General features: G+C 46.6%; 1 protein-coding gene across 2 annotated transcripts in view; it reads left to right on the top strand.

Annotated features, from left to right (window-relative positions):
• Positions 1-15,925, top strand: part of cicb (capicua transcriptional repressor b) — a 64,347-nt gene extending 48,422 nt beyond the window's left edge. The window contains exons 12-20 of one of the 2 annotated variants that reach the window (XM_079504579.1): positions 1,260-1,420; positions 4,315-4,469; positions 5,664-6,026; positions 6,648-6,979; positions 7,565-7,722; positions 8,167-8,318; positions 9,974-10,126; positions 11,619-11,753; positions 13,415-15,925. In XM_079504579.1, the coding sequence (XP_079360705.1) occupies positions 1,260-1,420; positions 4,315-4,469; positions 5,664-6,026; positions 6,648-6,979; positions 7,565-7,722; positions 8,167-8,318; positions 9,974-10,126; positions 11,619-11,753; positions 13,415-13,707 (1,902 nt within the window). In that variant the 3' untranslated portion in view covers positions 13,708-15,925. The remainder of the gene's footprint in view (positions 1-1,259; positions 1,421-4,314; positions 4,470-5,663; positions 6,027-6,647; positions 6,980-7,564; positions 7,723-8,166; positions 8,319-9,973; positions 10,127-11,618; positions 11,754-13,414) is intronic. The other variant, XM_079504578.1, reaches the window with a different exon arrangement.
• Positions 15,926-16,344: the final 419 nt, after the last annotated feature.

Below are 16,344 nucleotides of genomic sequence, written 5' to 3' on the forward strand. Positions count from 1 at the left end.
GAGCCAGTGGAGTGAGACAGGGAGCCAGTGGAGTGAGACAGGGAGCCAGTGGAGTGAGACAGGGAGCCAGTGGAGTGAGACAGGGAGCCAGTGGAGTGAGCGGTCTGGAATGAGACAGGGAGCCAGTGGAGTGAGCGGAGGATGGGTGTATTCAGTCTGGAATGAGACAGGGAGCCAGTGGAGTGAGACAGGGAGCCAGTGGAGTGAGCGGTCTGGAATGAGACAGGGAGCCAGTGGAGTGAGCGGAGGGTGGGTGTATTCAGTCTGGAATGAGACAGGGAGCCAGTGGAGTGAGCGGAGGATGGGTGTATTCAGTCTGGAATGAGACAGGGAGCCAGTGGAGTGAGCGGAGGATGGGTGTATTCAGTCTGGAATGAGACAGGGAGCCAGTGGAGTGAGCGGAGGATGGGTGTATTCAGTCTGGAATGAGACAGGGAGCCAGTGGAGTGAGCGGAGGGTGGGTGTATTCAGTCTGGAATGAGACAGGGAGCCAGTGGAGTGAGCGGAGGATGGGTGTATTCAGTCTGGAATGAGACAGGGAGCCAGTGGAGTGAGCGGAGGGTGGGTGTATTCAGTCTGGAATGAGACAGGGAGCCAGTGGAGTGAGCGGAGGGTGGGTGTATTCAGTCTGGAATGAGACAGGGAGCCAGTGGAGTGAGCGGAGGGTGGGTGTATTCAGTCTGGAATGAGACAGGGAGCCAGTGGAGTGAGCGGAGGATGGGTGTGATGTGCTCGTATTTACGCACGCTCTACTACTATAGCAGTGTCGTGACAACATAAAGGTTTCTGACAGCTATTATATGACACAAGCAACGTTGTTAGTGTTACTTTGTGCCTTGTTTCTCACTCTCTCTCCCAGATAATCTATATTTAGATAGCTGCCTTGCCTGTCACCCATGCAATGACTATGCTTCATTATATAATTTTTGCTCTGAAAGTATATACAAAGATTTGCGCCACATTTTCACGATCTTTCAACAATCGCAGATCTACAAGCTCGTAGATCTGCTATTTTTCAATAGCTAAAGTATAACCATGCTTAAAACACCAAAAGGGGTTCCCGTCCAGAATGGATGACAATGTTTCGACCCCAATTGTCGAAACATTGTCATCCTAACTTAAATAAACGACCTTGGGAGCTGCTAAACAGTGTGCGGACTACATCTCTTTTTCCCATGTTTCAGGTTGGAACATTTTGGGAAATATTTTTGGGATCCTAAGGTTTAGGAATATACGTTTTTGTGTTCCCGTGTCTCCAGATCATCCAGATCGCTCCCATGCCTGTCGTCCAATCCCAGATGCCTCAGGGAGGGGCTGTGCACCCCGCCGGCCCCTACCCAGTTACCGTGGGAGCGGCGGCGGTCGTGGCCCCTGCGACGGCCTCCTCACAGGCCATGCTGCTGCCCCCTGCACAAACCAGGTGACACACACAAACACACACACACACACACACACACACCATCAGTGTATGTATAAATCTAGCTGCTGCTCATTCATCGCACAGTGGGATACCTCAGGTCTCAGCAGTGCAATCCATCATTGTCAGCGTTGTTCTAAGTCATTCATATACGCTTTCCATCAAGGCTGTTATCCGGCAGAAATGGGCGCTTTCATCCGCAGGACTTTATTGTCTTTCTTTTACTCACTAATGCGTTTTGCTTGGCTTTACCACCTTGCATTCCTTTTGCATGGAAAACACTCTCATGGGCTCACATTTCTTTCTAATGTACGGAAGTATTTGTCTTCGAATTAACCCAGTCAAACCGTGAAAGCATCTGTGTCAGTTTAGATTTTAGCGTTGGCAAATCAAAAATAGCAGATCTTCAAGGCTCACAGCGCTGCGAGCTTGTACATCTGATATTAGGGGCCAAGGGGCTGGAGGACCCTATTGTTTTCCTACCATTGTTTCTCTCTCCGACACCTTTTGCAGTTCTGGCAGTTCTGCTTCGCTTTCCACAAAATTCTGCAATTTGGTAGAGGGTCATGGGAAACGGTCAAGAACTGAAGCTCACATTCATTCATCAAAGGACTTCTGACCTTTACATCTACCAATTATATGATTGTATGAATTGTCCACTTCTGGTTAACCTGGTTAACCACTTGAAATCGCATTTCCATTCGTTTGTGAGTCTGGAGTGAGTCTGGAGTGTACCCTGCTAATTCATGGTTGGCTGGGGGGGGGAGTACAGAGTCTGGAGTGTACCCTGCTAATTCATGGTTGGCTGGGGGGGGAGTACAGCGTTGACAGACGACCCCTTCCGTCAATCAGTGTAACAAAAAAAGGGACGTCATCTCCAGTCTCCAACCAGCGAAGTTTGGTCATCAGTGTTTCTATGGCTTATCGTGCATATTTCTTTTATGGCTTGCAGATATATTATATTTTTTCTTTAATCCCCCCAATTTAGACATTGTGCCAATTCATTTCTCCCAACCGGGAGGACAGGACGTAGTAGGGCCTTCATCCTCCTACTCCCTGCTGACCGGTGCCACCGCACAATGTACAATGACCAGTTCCCTCCCACCAACACGGGCCAATTGTGTTAGCATACCATAGACGCTTGGCCTGCCCTTTAACACCAGAGTGATTTTTATTTTTGAGGCCCCTCCTATATACAGGTTTAATGTTTGTTTTTAGTTAAACAAACATTAAAAACGCCATTGACAATGGACAGAGTTTAATGTTTGTTTAGTCGCTAAAACACAAACATTAAATGCCATTAACAATAAAGAGAGTTTAATGTTTGTTTTGTCTGTGTTTGTTTTACATCACCTAATCATAGCAACATGAGTTAGACTTTAATATATTTTCGCCCCTCACTTCACACGGGTGTGATTATTTTTTTAAATACAAATCTTCTTGTCCCGGGCACAAAACATTTTCAGATGTGGGGGGGGGGGGGGGGGGGGGGGAGGGTCTGCGACCAAATACATATCATTTAGGCAAGGGGGTCCCAAAATCCAGAGTAGTGGCTGCTGGTGCAGAGAGAGAAGGCAAGAAGCCCAGTGCTGTGGGTGTTTAGTGTTAGTCATGCTGCCCACATAGATAACACCTCTCAGCTCCACACACACACACACACACACACACACACACACACACACACACACACACACACACACAGAGAGATGGAGCTAGTCGTGCTCACCCACTGACCCCCACTGCAGCATTCTGTGTGTGTCTCTCTTACACCCCTCATTCTGGTTCATTGTTGTCCCTCGCCGCTTCCTGTCGCCAGTGCCGCATCTCATTTGACATTTCCCATTACTGAAATGTCATCTCCCCTTTCATCTCCTCTCCTCTTTCTGTTCCTCTCTCGTTTTCATTGTGTTTAGAGTGGAAACTTAAAAAAACCCCAAAACGACTTGGGCTTCACTGCAATGCCATTAAATGCGACTGTATACAATAACACCCCATCCAATGCCCCACACATGGAGTACTGTAGCTTAAGCTCTGGCCGAACACAATATTAAAGAGTTTTATTATTTGTATTCATATGAAAGTAGAGGATCAGAGCTATGTTATTGTGTATCATTTTCTCAAATTGACGGATACGTTTTCCAGATCTCATTTAACCCCAAAAAAGCAATCTACAAGATTGGCTATTTTCTGGTGAAGAGATATGGGGCCCTATCTTGTGCCCACCCCTTATCCCTAAACGTATTTGCCATTTTCTACTATTTTGAAAAACATTTTAAAATGGTTCAACTAGCCAATCTACATCGACATGTTGTGAGCTTGTAGATCGGCTATTTGAACTATTAAAAAATCACACCCGTGTGAACTGAGTGGTGTAAGGTCTTATATAGACTGATCAGCTGTGGTCTGACGTAATGTCTGATGTAATTAAATCACACCCGTGTGAACTGGATGACCATAGCAACCATGCTCATTTTTTTGGTACAGACAGACAGACACGTAAACTAACAAAGCCAGTCGTAGGAGTGGTTTACACCACTCAATGTTTTTCAAAACGGTAAAAAAGGCAAAGAAGTTTAGGGATAAGGCATAAGAGGAGAGGCACTGACAGAAATGGGTCCCTTGGTGTTCCAAGTGCAGTTGCAATCAGGTCCATTTTACTATGTCTAGAGAGAGTTGAACCCATTTAGACCTGAGACCAGATTGTACAAAATGTCTTCTAAATCCTGACAGTTTTCTGAAAAACCCATGTTTCTGTGTCAGTGGTGCTCAACCTATTTCATGTCACGGACCCCCAAAAATATATGTAATTGGCATATGGGAAATATGTGGAATGGAATACATGACATGGTACATACATGGTAAAATGAGCTATCTTTCCATGGTCTTTTCCGTCCCAGGATCACTTACGTCCAGTCCACGCCGGGGCTCCCGTCCACGACCACAGGCCCCTCCCCTCCCACCCAGCAGGCGTACATCCCGTCGCCATTGGCAACGCTGGGCTTCACGACCATCACATCCCCCGCGCAGACCCTGGTACAGCCACTGATGACAGGTCAGTGCCACGCACCCCTCACACAGACCCTGGTACAGCCACTGATGACAGGTCAGTGCCACGCATCCCCCCACACAGACCCTGGTACAGCCACTGATGACAGGTCAGTGCCACGCACCCCTCACACAGACCCTTGTACAGCCACTGATCACAGGTCAGTGCCACGCATCCCCTCACACAGACCCTGGTACAGCCACTGATCACAGGTCAGTGCCACGCATCCCCTCACACAGACCCTGGTACAGCCACTGATGACAGGTCAGTGCCACGCATCCCCCCACACAGACCCTTGTACAGCCACTGATCACAGGTCAGTGCCACGCATCCTCTCACACAGACCCTGGTACAGCCACTGATCACAGGTCAGTGCCACACACCCCTCACACAGACCATGGTACAGCCACTGATCACAGGTCAGTGCCACGCACCCCCCACACAGACCCTGGTACAGCCACTGATCACAGGTCAGTGCCACGCACCCCCCACACAGACCCTGGTACAGCCACTGATCACAGGTCAGTGCCACACACCCCTCACACAGACCATGGTACAGCCACTGATCACAGGTCAGTGCCACACACCCCTCACACAGACCATGGTACAGCCACTGATCACAGGTCAGTGCCACACACCCCTCACACAGACCATGGTACAGCCACTGATCACAGGTCAGTGCCACACACCCCTCACACAGACCATGGTACAGCCACTGATCACAGGTCAGTGCCACGCACCCCCCACACAGACCCTGGTACAACCACTGATCACAGGTCAGTGCCAAGGATCAACTAAAAGACACTGATATATATCAAATATAATAATTGGCAAACCATTAAGATTTGAATGATAATAACGATGACGTGGTATTTTTTTTAAGCCCTGAAAATGTGTTCTCATAGTGATACCATTAAATAAGAACTTAAAGTATACTACGTTGTTTCCATTGAGACGTTTATTGATCATTCAAATAAACGTGCTCTGAAAATGCATCTGACCCAAGTGGGTCAGATGGGTGGGCTGCGAACGCTTTGGACCCCATCTATTAAAGTTTGGGAACCGATGTATTAGAATCAAACTAAAACACTGTTGGAATAGCACCGAGGGAAACCATTAGAATAGGATTCCTGTCTGCTAAACGTCGTGCTCTAAACGTCCATCTGATGAATGTCGTGGTGTCTTCCTCCTCCTGTTCAGGTCAGCCACCACTCCTAGCCCCAGCCCAGTCCCCCCAGCCCTCCTCCACCGCGGTCCCGGCGGGCCAAATCGCCGCCGCCATCTACCCGCCCCCTTCGCCCGGGTTGGTCTCCGTGACGGCTGTCCCGCCCGGCGGCGTCTACTCCGTCTCCAGCCCCTCTTCCTCCTCCTCCTTGGGTTCTGCCCACATGATCCTCCCCAAACACACGCTGGTCCCCGCCACCACCATCACGCACACGCACGCAGAGCGGCAGACGCCGGAGCACCTGGCCCACATGGACAGGCTGGTGTCCAGTAAGAGCAGCGCCGGGCTGACCATCTCCATGAGGCCCGGCAGCCCCACTCCATCCATCCACACAGCCGGTGAGCCAGCGCACGCTGCCCTTTTTAAAGCTTGGCTTCCAAAGTGGGCGTCTGTCTGGGGACCACCAGGTTCCAGGGCGCACCCAGCTAAACAGTTTAACTACTTAAGCCCTATTTTATACTTTAAAGATGTTTGGATAGTGAGAAACGGTGAGAATAGATGATCTACAATCTTATAGATTATGGACACAAGGTTGAAAGTGGTTATTTCACCGGCAATAAGTTATCCCTATGGCCATGAGAGAATGGGATTTCACTCTGAATTCTGTAGGCCTACTTAATCGAATACAGCAACTAAAATATTCTCTTATGGGGGCCCCTAGCACAAAATAATGTAATTGGGGTCTGTTGCCTAATGCGTATCCATTTGGGGGTCCACTGCTTTAAAGGCCTGTTGGCATAATGTGTTTCTGGTATGCCGATAAAGTATTTGCTGTATTTATGTATTTACATGATTTTTCACTTGGACAGTGTTTAAGTATTATGGAGATATTTCAGGGCACATTATGCAACATTATTGTGTACCGAGAACGAGGGGGTTTTGTGTGTTGTAAATTAAATCTCTACATGGTCTTTACCTTTTTTAAAGATGTTATTATGAATGCTATTTATTTTTTACAGGCAGTGCACCGGGCACCCCCAAATTCCCTGTCAGGACCCCGCAGAAGGTCAAAGCGACGGTGGCCAACATTCCCGTCGGCAGCTACGAAGGAGGAGGCCGCGGGAAGGAGAGAGACCGGGAGAAGGACAGGGAGAGGGAGAGGGAGCGAGAACGGGAGGCCAGCAGTCGGTTCTCCTTCGAGGCCGAGCTGGCCGGGGGACAGACTGACTCCCCCTCCATGCACCCTGCCGCCGAGGAGCCCCCTCCCAGCTCCGACAGGCCTCCGGAAGGCTCCGGTGTCGGGGACTCTTCTGACGCGCGCACCAGGGACAACATGTCCGCCACTAAAGAGGTGAGAGGGTCATGGCACCGTATATATGTACAGTTTATCATCTCTGTTGGGCAGAAACCTCATGTGTCCAAAACATGTTACTTTTCAGGATTCAAATTCAAAAACGGCAAAAGTAGCAAATCTATAAGCTCGAAACGCGTTGATTCATACCATGTTTTGAGCTTCAAGTAGGGTGTTAAATTACGGAAAAAATAGAGTTTAAATATGGAGATAATTTCTGCTTGATAGCAAAGATGTACTGTAGGTTGAAGACCCCGTGGAGCCATCATGGGTTCAAAAGCTCCTCATGAACCACTCGTGTCAACACTGCTGTTGTAGTCAGAAATAAACTAGATCAAAGGGCAGACATTGCTCCAACCCCTGGCCTAATTTAGTTATCTAGTTATTAAGAAGGTACTTTCAGCTGTGTGTTTAATTTATTTGACTGTCTGGTGTAAGTGAATGTTTGATAGATATTGTATAATGGATCAATGGCTCAGGAAGGGCAAAAACTAGTTCATTGCCTCAGTTCTGCAAACTGTGCTGTTTAAAGAATACTTCATATGGTCCTATTCAAAATCTACATAACTGTATTTATCCACCTAGGCCGGATGGAAGGAGTCCCTTCCCTCGTCTCCTTTGCCCCCACCCTCCACAACCCCACCCACCCTGCCGCCCCCACCGACTGACAAAGATGCACCTCCGCCCAAAAAGATCAAGGCCCGTCCCCCACCGCTAAAGAAGACCTTTGACTCGGTTGACAAGTGAGTACATTACTCTGTGTGAGCCTATTGTCTGACAATGGCTGATATCAGAGTGATTGTCGTCTATGTGAATCACTGCAAACTCAGGATAAAAACAGGGCATTAGGTTATACCAACATTGCTCATAAACCAATAAACTAAGCCTGACTATTAGTTGATCACCACTCCTAACCAATTACAGTGTATTGGGTTTGGTGTAGTCAGACACCAATAACTATATCTACATTACATCTATACAACAGCCTCAGGGCCTCTGTACGATGAAGGCAAGGTTAATATTTAAAACGGGACCATACAAAGCATCATATTTGAACAGCACGTTAACCAAGTAAGGAACAACTGTGTACTTGACAACTGTGTACTTGAATCTGTAGTAGGCGGCTCAGGTGGATCAACTAAAATAACGCGTGTGGTGTTGCTGTCTGTGTGTTGGTGTGACAACAGGGTGCTGTCAGAGGTGTACTTTGAGGAGCGGTTTGCGGAGCTGCCAGAGTTCCGTCCTGAGGAGGTGCTGCCCTCCCCCACCCTGCAGAGCCTGGCCACCTCCCCACGCGCCATCCTGGGCAGCTACCGCAGGAAGAGGAAGAACTCCACAGGTACATGTATACTATATACATAACTAATAATCACACCCGTGTGAACTGAGTGGTGTAAGGTCTTATATAGACTGATCAACTGTGGTCTGACGTAATGAAATCACACCCGTGTGAACTGGGTGACCATAGCAACCATGCTCATTTTTTGGTACGAACAGACATACAGACAAACTAACAAAGCCAGTTGTAGGAGTGGTTTACACCACTCAAAAAACATTGCATGGATGCACCTGAGACGTATCCTCAGTGATGTATCCATTCCCAAGGTCATCGGGGTTTCGGGTCTCTCGAACATCGTCATACCCCTCACTCAGGCGACCCAGCCGGGGTGATCAAGTCCCGACTTACGTCCCAGTAGCTACCCTCGATCAGTCCCATTAGGGCAAGACCAAGGTCTCACCAGGTCCACTCCTGCTCTCACCAGGCCCAGGACCTGTGCGTTGCACCAGACTCCCAGCACCAGGCACTTCATTCAGGAGTGGTGGATTATAATGGCCCTCCTAAAGGCCTCACCGAGGGTTTTTTGGGGCTTCCTCCTCACGGAGGACACAGGCTGGGGCGCTAACCCATACTGCTCACCCGGGTGCCGTCTACATTCCGACTGTGACCCGTCTCTCCGGTGGTCACCAGACTATACCTGGTTGTCACATAGTCTATTCCTATGAGTCACTACACATGTATATTTACTGGCCACCTCCCCACGCGCTATCCTGGGCCACAGGATGAGGAAGAACTCCACAGGTCACTACACAAGTACACATGCACTCTCATAGACATTAGAAAGGTAGATGCCTCATTCGCGGCTGCAATTCATTGGAGCGACATATATCGCACTGGGAGGGAGGGCGCCGTTGTATGGCGCATCCCCGGTGTCCAGTCACGTGACTCATGTCCCTTCCTTTCATTACTTTCCTTGTCACCAACGCGGAGGCTTGCCCTCACTTGAGAGCATATACGCCCCAGAGCCGAAGGAGAACATCTACCTTTCTATGTCTATGTGCACTCTATGGCAGTGGTTCTCAAACCTTTTCCATGTCAAGGACCCCTAAATTAATGTGCTATATTTGGTCGCGGACCCCCATCTGAAAAGGTGTTGTGCCAAAATCCCATTTTTGAGTGTCAAGATGATTTGAAAATAGTTGATATACCACTGGGGCCACTGCATTAGACTACGGACCACCATCATTCTGAGAATGTACAAATAGAACCAAATGGACCCGTAAGGGTCCATTTGCCGTGCATTTCTTTTGTCATTTCATGACGAAATCAATGAAAAATCTAAGAAAATAAATTTCTAATGAATTAGAAAATTAAAATGGGCGATTTATTAGATCTCAAAATTAGAATACATTCCTACATGAGGTTGTTAAAAGGCTGTTAATCCATTACAATTAATATTGATGAGGCCCGGACGGCTAGGGTAGCCTAGCGGTCTGGGCACCTAGGCTGCTAATCCAGCCACAGTCGCGGGTTCGACTCCCGATCCCGACGACCTTTGCTGAGTGTCACTCCCCTTCTCTCTCCCCATTTCTCCATCAGTCTACTGTCAGTGTACTCTCAATAAAGGCTTAAAATATCTTAGAAAACAAAAAAGATATATATATATATTGACATGGCTGTATAATATTGTTTATCGTGTGTGTGTGCACATCCAGACCTGGACTCTTCCACAGAGGACCCGGTGTCTCCAAAGAGGAAAAGCAGACGGCGATCCAGCTGCAGTTCTGAACCCAACACGCCCAAGAGTGCCGCCAAGTGTGAGGGAGACATCTTCACCTTCGACAGGCCAGCTGACAGGAACCCTACTGGTATGCTATACAGTAAATGTGTGCACGAGCCACCTGTCCTGGATGTGTGTGTGGGGTGCAGCCATTTCACTTGCAATGTCTCTCTTTGACAAATCATCACAATGTTTTCATTTGTAACATTTTACTACCTGTCGACAGTGGAGATGGCAGATGATTTAAACGTGGGTGTGTGGGTAGTAGGGCATTGCAATGCTGTGAAAGTATCCATACTCTTTGTATAAAGGTCCCTCAAGGCATTAGTAGGGCATTGCAATGCTGTGAAAGTATCCATACTCCTTGTATAAAGGTCCCTCAAGGCATTCATGTTTTTACAAAACCATTAATGGTTGAATCGTACGTCTAGGTCAATTCTCACCAAGACTATGTAAAAGGATTCAAGGAAAATGAAAGCGGGCATAGTGACATCTCGGAAGTAGTTTACTTCGTCTATAAATATTGAATGAAATCCAAAATGGTGTAGATATGCTAAAACTGACATATGATTCATCATGCTGCAGTCGCATTGTCGCAGCATGATGAATCATAAGATATTTTTAGCCTAATGCTGCGTTCACACGGGCAGATGCAAAGATGCCGTCTGCCGCTCATTCTCAATGGAATCCAGCGACATAACGATACACCCGACGCTACAAATATCCTGCAAAGCTACAAATACGCTGTGTAGCTTTGTGTCATTGTATCTTTTGCATCTGCCTGTGTGAATGCAGCATAATACCTTTTCAAGAAGAGCAGCTGATTTAGGCTTTGTTGTATTGTATATCCGCATCGTCGTAATTGACATCCAGTAATTGACATCCAGTAATTGACATCCATTGTCAATTACAGTCACCGGGAAAAACGTAAAACCTACTGTAGGTTTACAGAGATATTTGGATGTGTGGTAACCTATTTCCTTCGTGAGCAGTTGAGACGAATAACCATCCAAGTCCACACTAATTATTCATAATGTATAAATGACGGATAGGTGTTCAGGACAGATTCTTATTAATTTGTTTCTACCCTTTATTTCCTGTTTATAATTATGGTTTTGTCTTCTTTTGTGTGAGGGAACCGGGGAGGGTGGGGTATATGTAGGGTTGTTTGTCTTTAAAAATTGAAAATCCTATAAATAAAAGTTATATTAAAAATAAACATACTGGAGGGTGGCTCTTAACCCATTCTGGACGGGAACCCGTTTTGGTGTTTTAACTAAGCATTATGTTATACTTTAGCTATTGAAAAATAGCAGATCTACAAGCTCATAGCGCGCTTACGAGCTTGTAGGTCTGCTATTTTTGAAAAATCGTGAAAATGTGGCACAAATCTTTGAATATATATATTCTTTCAGAAGACTTTTTATTTATTTCGACGTCAGGCCTAAATGGGGGTTTGCATCAGGCTCTAGATCCGTACCCACACTGTGCTCTTTATCTCTTCACTGCTCTGTGTAGTAAATCAGAACGGGCCTACAATGCTCTTTGGAGACATGCCAGTGATGCTGTATGTTCTCCAGTAGGCGCAGATGGAGAGGACATCCTGGGAGAACTGGAGTTCGACAAGGTCCCATACTCCTCCCTGAGACGAACCCTCGACCAGAGGAGAGCTCTGGTCATGCAGCTGTTTCAAGAACATGGCTTCTTCCCATCAGGTTACTGTCACGCACGCACGCACAGCTGCCTTTCTGCCTTTATTGATAGTATCAAGTGAAGATGGACAGGAAAGAGGGAGAGAGAGAAGGGGAGAGACACGCAGCAAAGGTCGTCATTAACGGGACTCAAACACGCTGTCAGGCCAGAGCCTATATGTGGCATGTGCCTGGACCGCTAGGCCAGCAGGAGCCCCTCTTCCGTGTTTTTAAACAGCTGGTGGATGGAAAATGAAGCTTGCGCGCGGCTGCAACTTGCAGCAACACCCACGCAAGTTGCAGCCGTGCGTGAGCTTCATTTTCCATGCAATGCATATTGCCCCAGGCAGATTAAGTCTGGCCCCTCTCAATTGTGAGAGGACTTTACGGCCGAAGTGGTGACGAGCCAACCAGATTCGCCTGGAACCAGCCTATAACCAACCAGGGCCCAGTATGCAAATATTGGGTGCGTGGGACATTGCAGAAAACAATCTAATGCTGAGAGGGACGAGGCTAATTCATGCAGTGATATGAGGCTACCAAGAAGTGGTGCCCTGGGCTTGGCCCTCCACTCTTAACAAAACACACTAGGCATTGTAGTGTTGTATGTATGGGCTGCCTGCCAGTGAGGAATCATGTGCATTAGCGACCCCTGCTGGTTGGTGGGGGTGCTGTTCAGTGGGGAGGAAGACTGCATGACCCTGTGAGACTCCTTGCATGGACCATGGTAGTCTACCTCTACTGTACACCTTCCCCAGACCAGCAGTAGGGTGGTTGGAAGTGACGAGGTCTCACGGTACAGTACTTTGCAAATAATAAACCACTAGAATTGGGGAGAAAATGGGGGTCAATTACAAATCTCCTAAAATGGTGTTGTGGAAACCCCACTGGCCATGTTACTAGATTTGTATTCGTAATCATTATAAAGGTGAACACACAATTCCTCATTTCCTATTTTCTTTGATTTGATGTTTACAAGCATTTTAGATGTTAAGAGGTCAGTGAGAGTAAGGTTTAAGGGAGGTACCAAAAACACAAGATAACACGGCTCCTGTCAACATGCTGGACTGCAGTCACAAGATAGTTTTATGTCTGCAGAGAAAAACAGTTTAACAGTGAAGCCAAGTGCCAAATAAAACATTTCCCATGGCAGTGTTTTTTCCCCACTTGGTTTAATTTGTTCCCAAAAGTTGTAATTTGCACAAGACAATACGGTGCACAAAGCCACACCTCTATACCGGGAAATGCCATTTACTTTTATGACTACATCGTCCACATTACCTTGCATGGAGGCTCCAGTGTTTGACGCTATGTCAATGTTTGATGCTATGCCTTTTTTCACCAAATGCCCCAGAATAGGGAATAAAGTTCAAGTGGGTTAATTTGCCCATATAGGATACAGCGTTAATGTGGTTAAGATGGGAGTTGTTTTAGTTTTTAGTGTGACAATAGAGGGTATGCGTGTGACATCATCATCATACCCGGAAGTTATGCGGGAACGCCTACTGAGTGGCAAAAACTACTTTCCGGCCTTGACAGCCCATACATATAAACATAAAAGATGAATCTGATTGCATTAAATTCCTCGATCTGCCATTCACTTCATGCATGCGCATACCCTCTATATCCTGCCCAGAGTCATGTTTTTTCATTTGTATTCATAATTCCCCTCTCTCGTCCTGCAGCCCAGGCCACCGCAGCCTTCCAGACGCGCTACTCGGACATCTTCCCCACCAAGGTGTGTCTGCAGCTGAAGATCAGAGAGGTGCGTCAGAAGATCATGCAGACGGCGGCGCCCTCCGAGCTCGCCGCCGCCGGCGTGGGGATGGGCGACCTGTCCCTCCCCGGGCCCTCGGGGACCCACATGGGAGACGGAGGAGGATCCAGAGGCGGAGAAGGAGAGCCGCCGGGGAGCGAGGAAACCGAGGGTGAAGGGAGTCCAGAAGATGTGCGGGAATCACAGGAGTCCTCTAGATGAGGGGGGGGGGGAAACCCTGACAGATTAGATTGTGTTGGAAGTCGCACATACTCCGCACAACCCTCTCTCGCTCCACTCTGCCACTCACACTCTTTTATCCTCTCCTCTTGGTCCAGACACGTTATACGTTTATTTTCCATCCCAAGCGGCCAACTTCAGAGAACGGAGAGCGATGTTGAAAAAGAGTGAGCCATGTTGAAGATGAGTATGTAATGAAACGTACATACGGGGCATTGATGTGTTTTGTTATTCAATACGTTGAATTCCAGTCATACCAAAAAAAGGACATGTGAAATGCCAGTGGCAGAGAAAACTTGCATTACAACAAAAATACACAGACTTGAATCCCCAAACTTGAATTATAACCCTGTATTAGTGACCTTGTACAAGGCTTTCCGTTTGATGCCAGTTGAACTAATGGACTGTTCTGTTCATCTGCTCCTCACCTGCCCACGAGCAGGAATCTCATATTTTAGACCAAGAGACTCTGGCATATAAATTCCATTGTGAGACAGTGGAAAAGTCATTTTTAGAGCTCTCTCATTAACCATTGATGGTTGTTGTTTTGGGCCGGGGGGTGTCATTTGGTCTTTCAAAAATGTATTTTGTTTTGTTTTATACTATTTTAGGAATAAATTCAATGAAGCGTCTTCGATTTTAGCGGAAACGGCTTGTCATCAGCTGACGTTCGTTCTTGGGGGCTGGGCCCTCGGCGGCTGGAAGACTGGATTTGACCGGACTGGCAGAGACGCATCGAGATAGAGATCCATTTATTGCCCCCCCACCCCACCCCCTTCTCTCGGTTTGAATCGTTTGAAACGATGACCTTTCGGGGGAGGTCTTGTAACGACTGAATGACTGACTGAAAGAAAAAACACAACAAAGCTTTGAAGTGAACTTTTATTTTTTATTTTTTAGCAGTGCCATCATTCCTGCAAATATATATGGAACAAATATATAAATATAATAATATCTTATCCATCTGGCCAAGACCTCTCTTCCCATGATTGGCCTGAAGCAGATGCCCGTAGGTAGGAAACCCAGGCATTCCTGTGCCTCTCATTCGCTAGCCATGAAGGAAGGAGGCAGGGCAAGACAGTCGCAACAGGCACATCCTGGATCCTGATTGGACTGAATGGTTTTTTTTCCTTACTGGCCTCAACCACGTTGGTCCACCAGGGTTTTGTGTCATGAAAGCAGTGGAAGCCAAGGTCGACGACGGGGCCCCGCACGGGCCCCTCTGTTGCCAAGCAGTTTTATTAACTTTGTTTTTTTAAAGAGAACAAATGTGATTGTTGTTTTTTTTTATTAAGCATTGCATTTGCATTACTCTCTCCAGTTCATGATGTTTTACTGTATTATTCCAACTATATTTACTCCTTTTTGTCTTTGTCCATCATATAGTGCACCCTGGTCCTGGATGCTCGTCTCTGCCAGCTACTTTATTATTCCTGGTAGTTTGTTTTTATTATTGTGGAGGCAGGTCCCATCTCCTCCTACTCTAGTGAATCCTTCACCTCGGCAAGGACCTGTGGTGCACTTTTCTTTAAAAACAAATATCTATATTGTAATTCATCAATTTCAATGAGGAAACGGGGACCTTTTTTTTAAATTCATTCAGCAGTAATACACAGTATGTTTCACCTTGTATTCCAACCCCAAACACACACACACACACACCCTGCTCTTTTAGCTCACTCCCCTGTACTAAGTTTGACTCTTAGACTCGCCATGTGTTTGTCCTCCACCGGCACCTCTTTTCCTTCCCTCCTTCCTCCCTTTGTCACTTTATTGCTCTCTCTCCGCACCTCCTTTTTATTAGTTTATTTTCTTGTACGTGCGGAGAGCGAAAACCCGAGGGGGAGGGCGCTAATCACAAAGAGAAACGGGTTGGGTCGAATATTATCGGTTGTGTCTTTGTGCAAGACTTGGTTGTGTTGTACATATTTACTGTAGAGTCAGTAGACTCGCTATATTAAAACAAAGTGTAATTGAGCTTAAGTTTGACTTTTAAAGACACCCATTTACGAAGGTAAAATACACACAGTACACATGAAGTGGGAGGGGGGGGACCTACAGTAATAAATATGGATATTAACGTTTTTGTGTTCTACTCCTTGTTTTGCTGTTGCAGTATGCAAGAGAGGACTTTATATCAATAATTTAAGTTTGTATCTGTATCTTTCAGTATACAAATAAAACTAGGTGTTCAATTAAATGCTCATCTTGTTACTATCACTGGTGATCGACAACTGATTCGGCACTGGTCAAGTTGACCTGTCTTTCCCAGTGAAATGTCATGACTTTGTGCCATACACACATTCACCAGACAAAACGTACTAGCTAGCGCATACAGTTCATGACACCATTACACACTGCCCCTTGTGTTACTACACTTGTGAATTGGATTACAGATTAGGTAGTTGACGGTGAAGAAGAGATGCCAAGACAGGATTAAAGGTAGGTGATAAGATGACGGAGTGTTAAAATATTTAGTAACAATTGCTAGTTCAGTTCAGTAACATATCTACTGAACAGCTCTTTAGTAAATTTGGATACCAATTTTATCCAATCAGGAGACAGAACTCACAAGATGCAAGTCAGATAAACAAGTGATAATAAACTGACACAATTGGA

The sequence above is a fragment of the Electrona antarctica genome, assembly GCF_951216825.1.
Source record: "Electrona antarctica genome assembly, chromosome: 6".
NCBI lineage: Eukaryota > Metazoa > Chordata > Actinopteri > Myctophiformes > Myctophidae > Electrona > Electrona antarctica.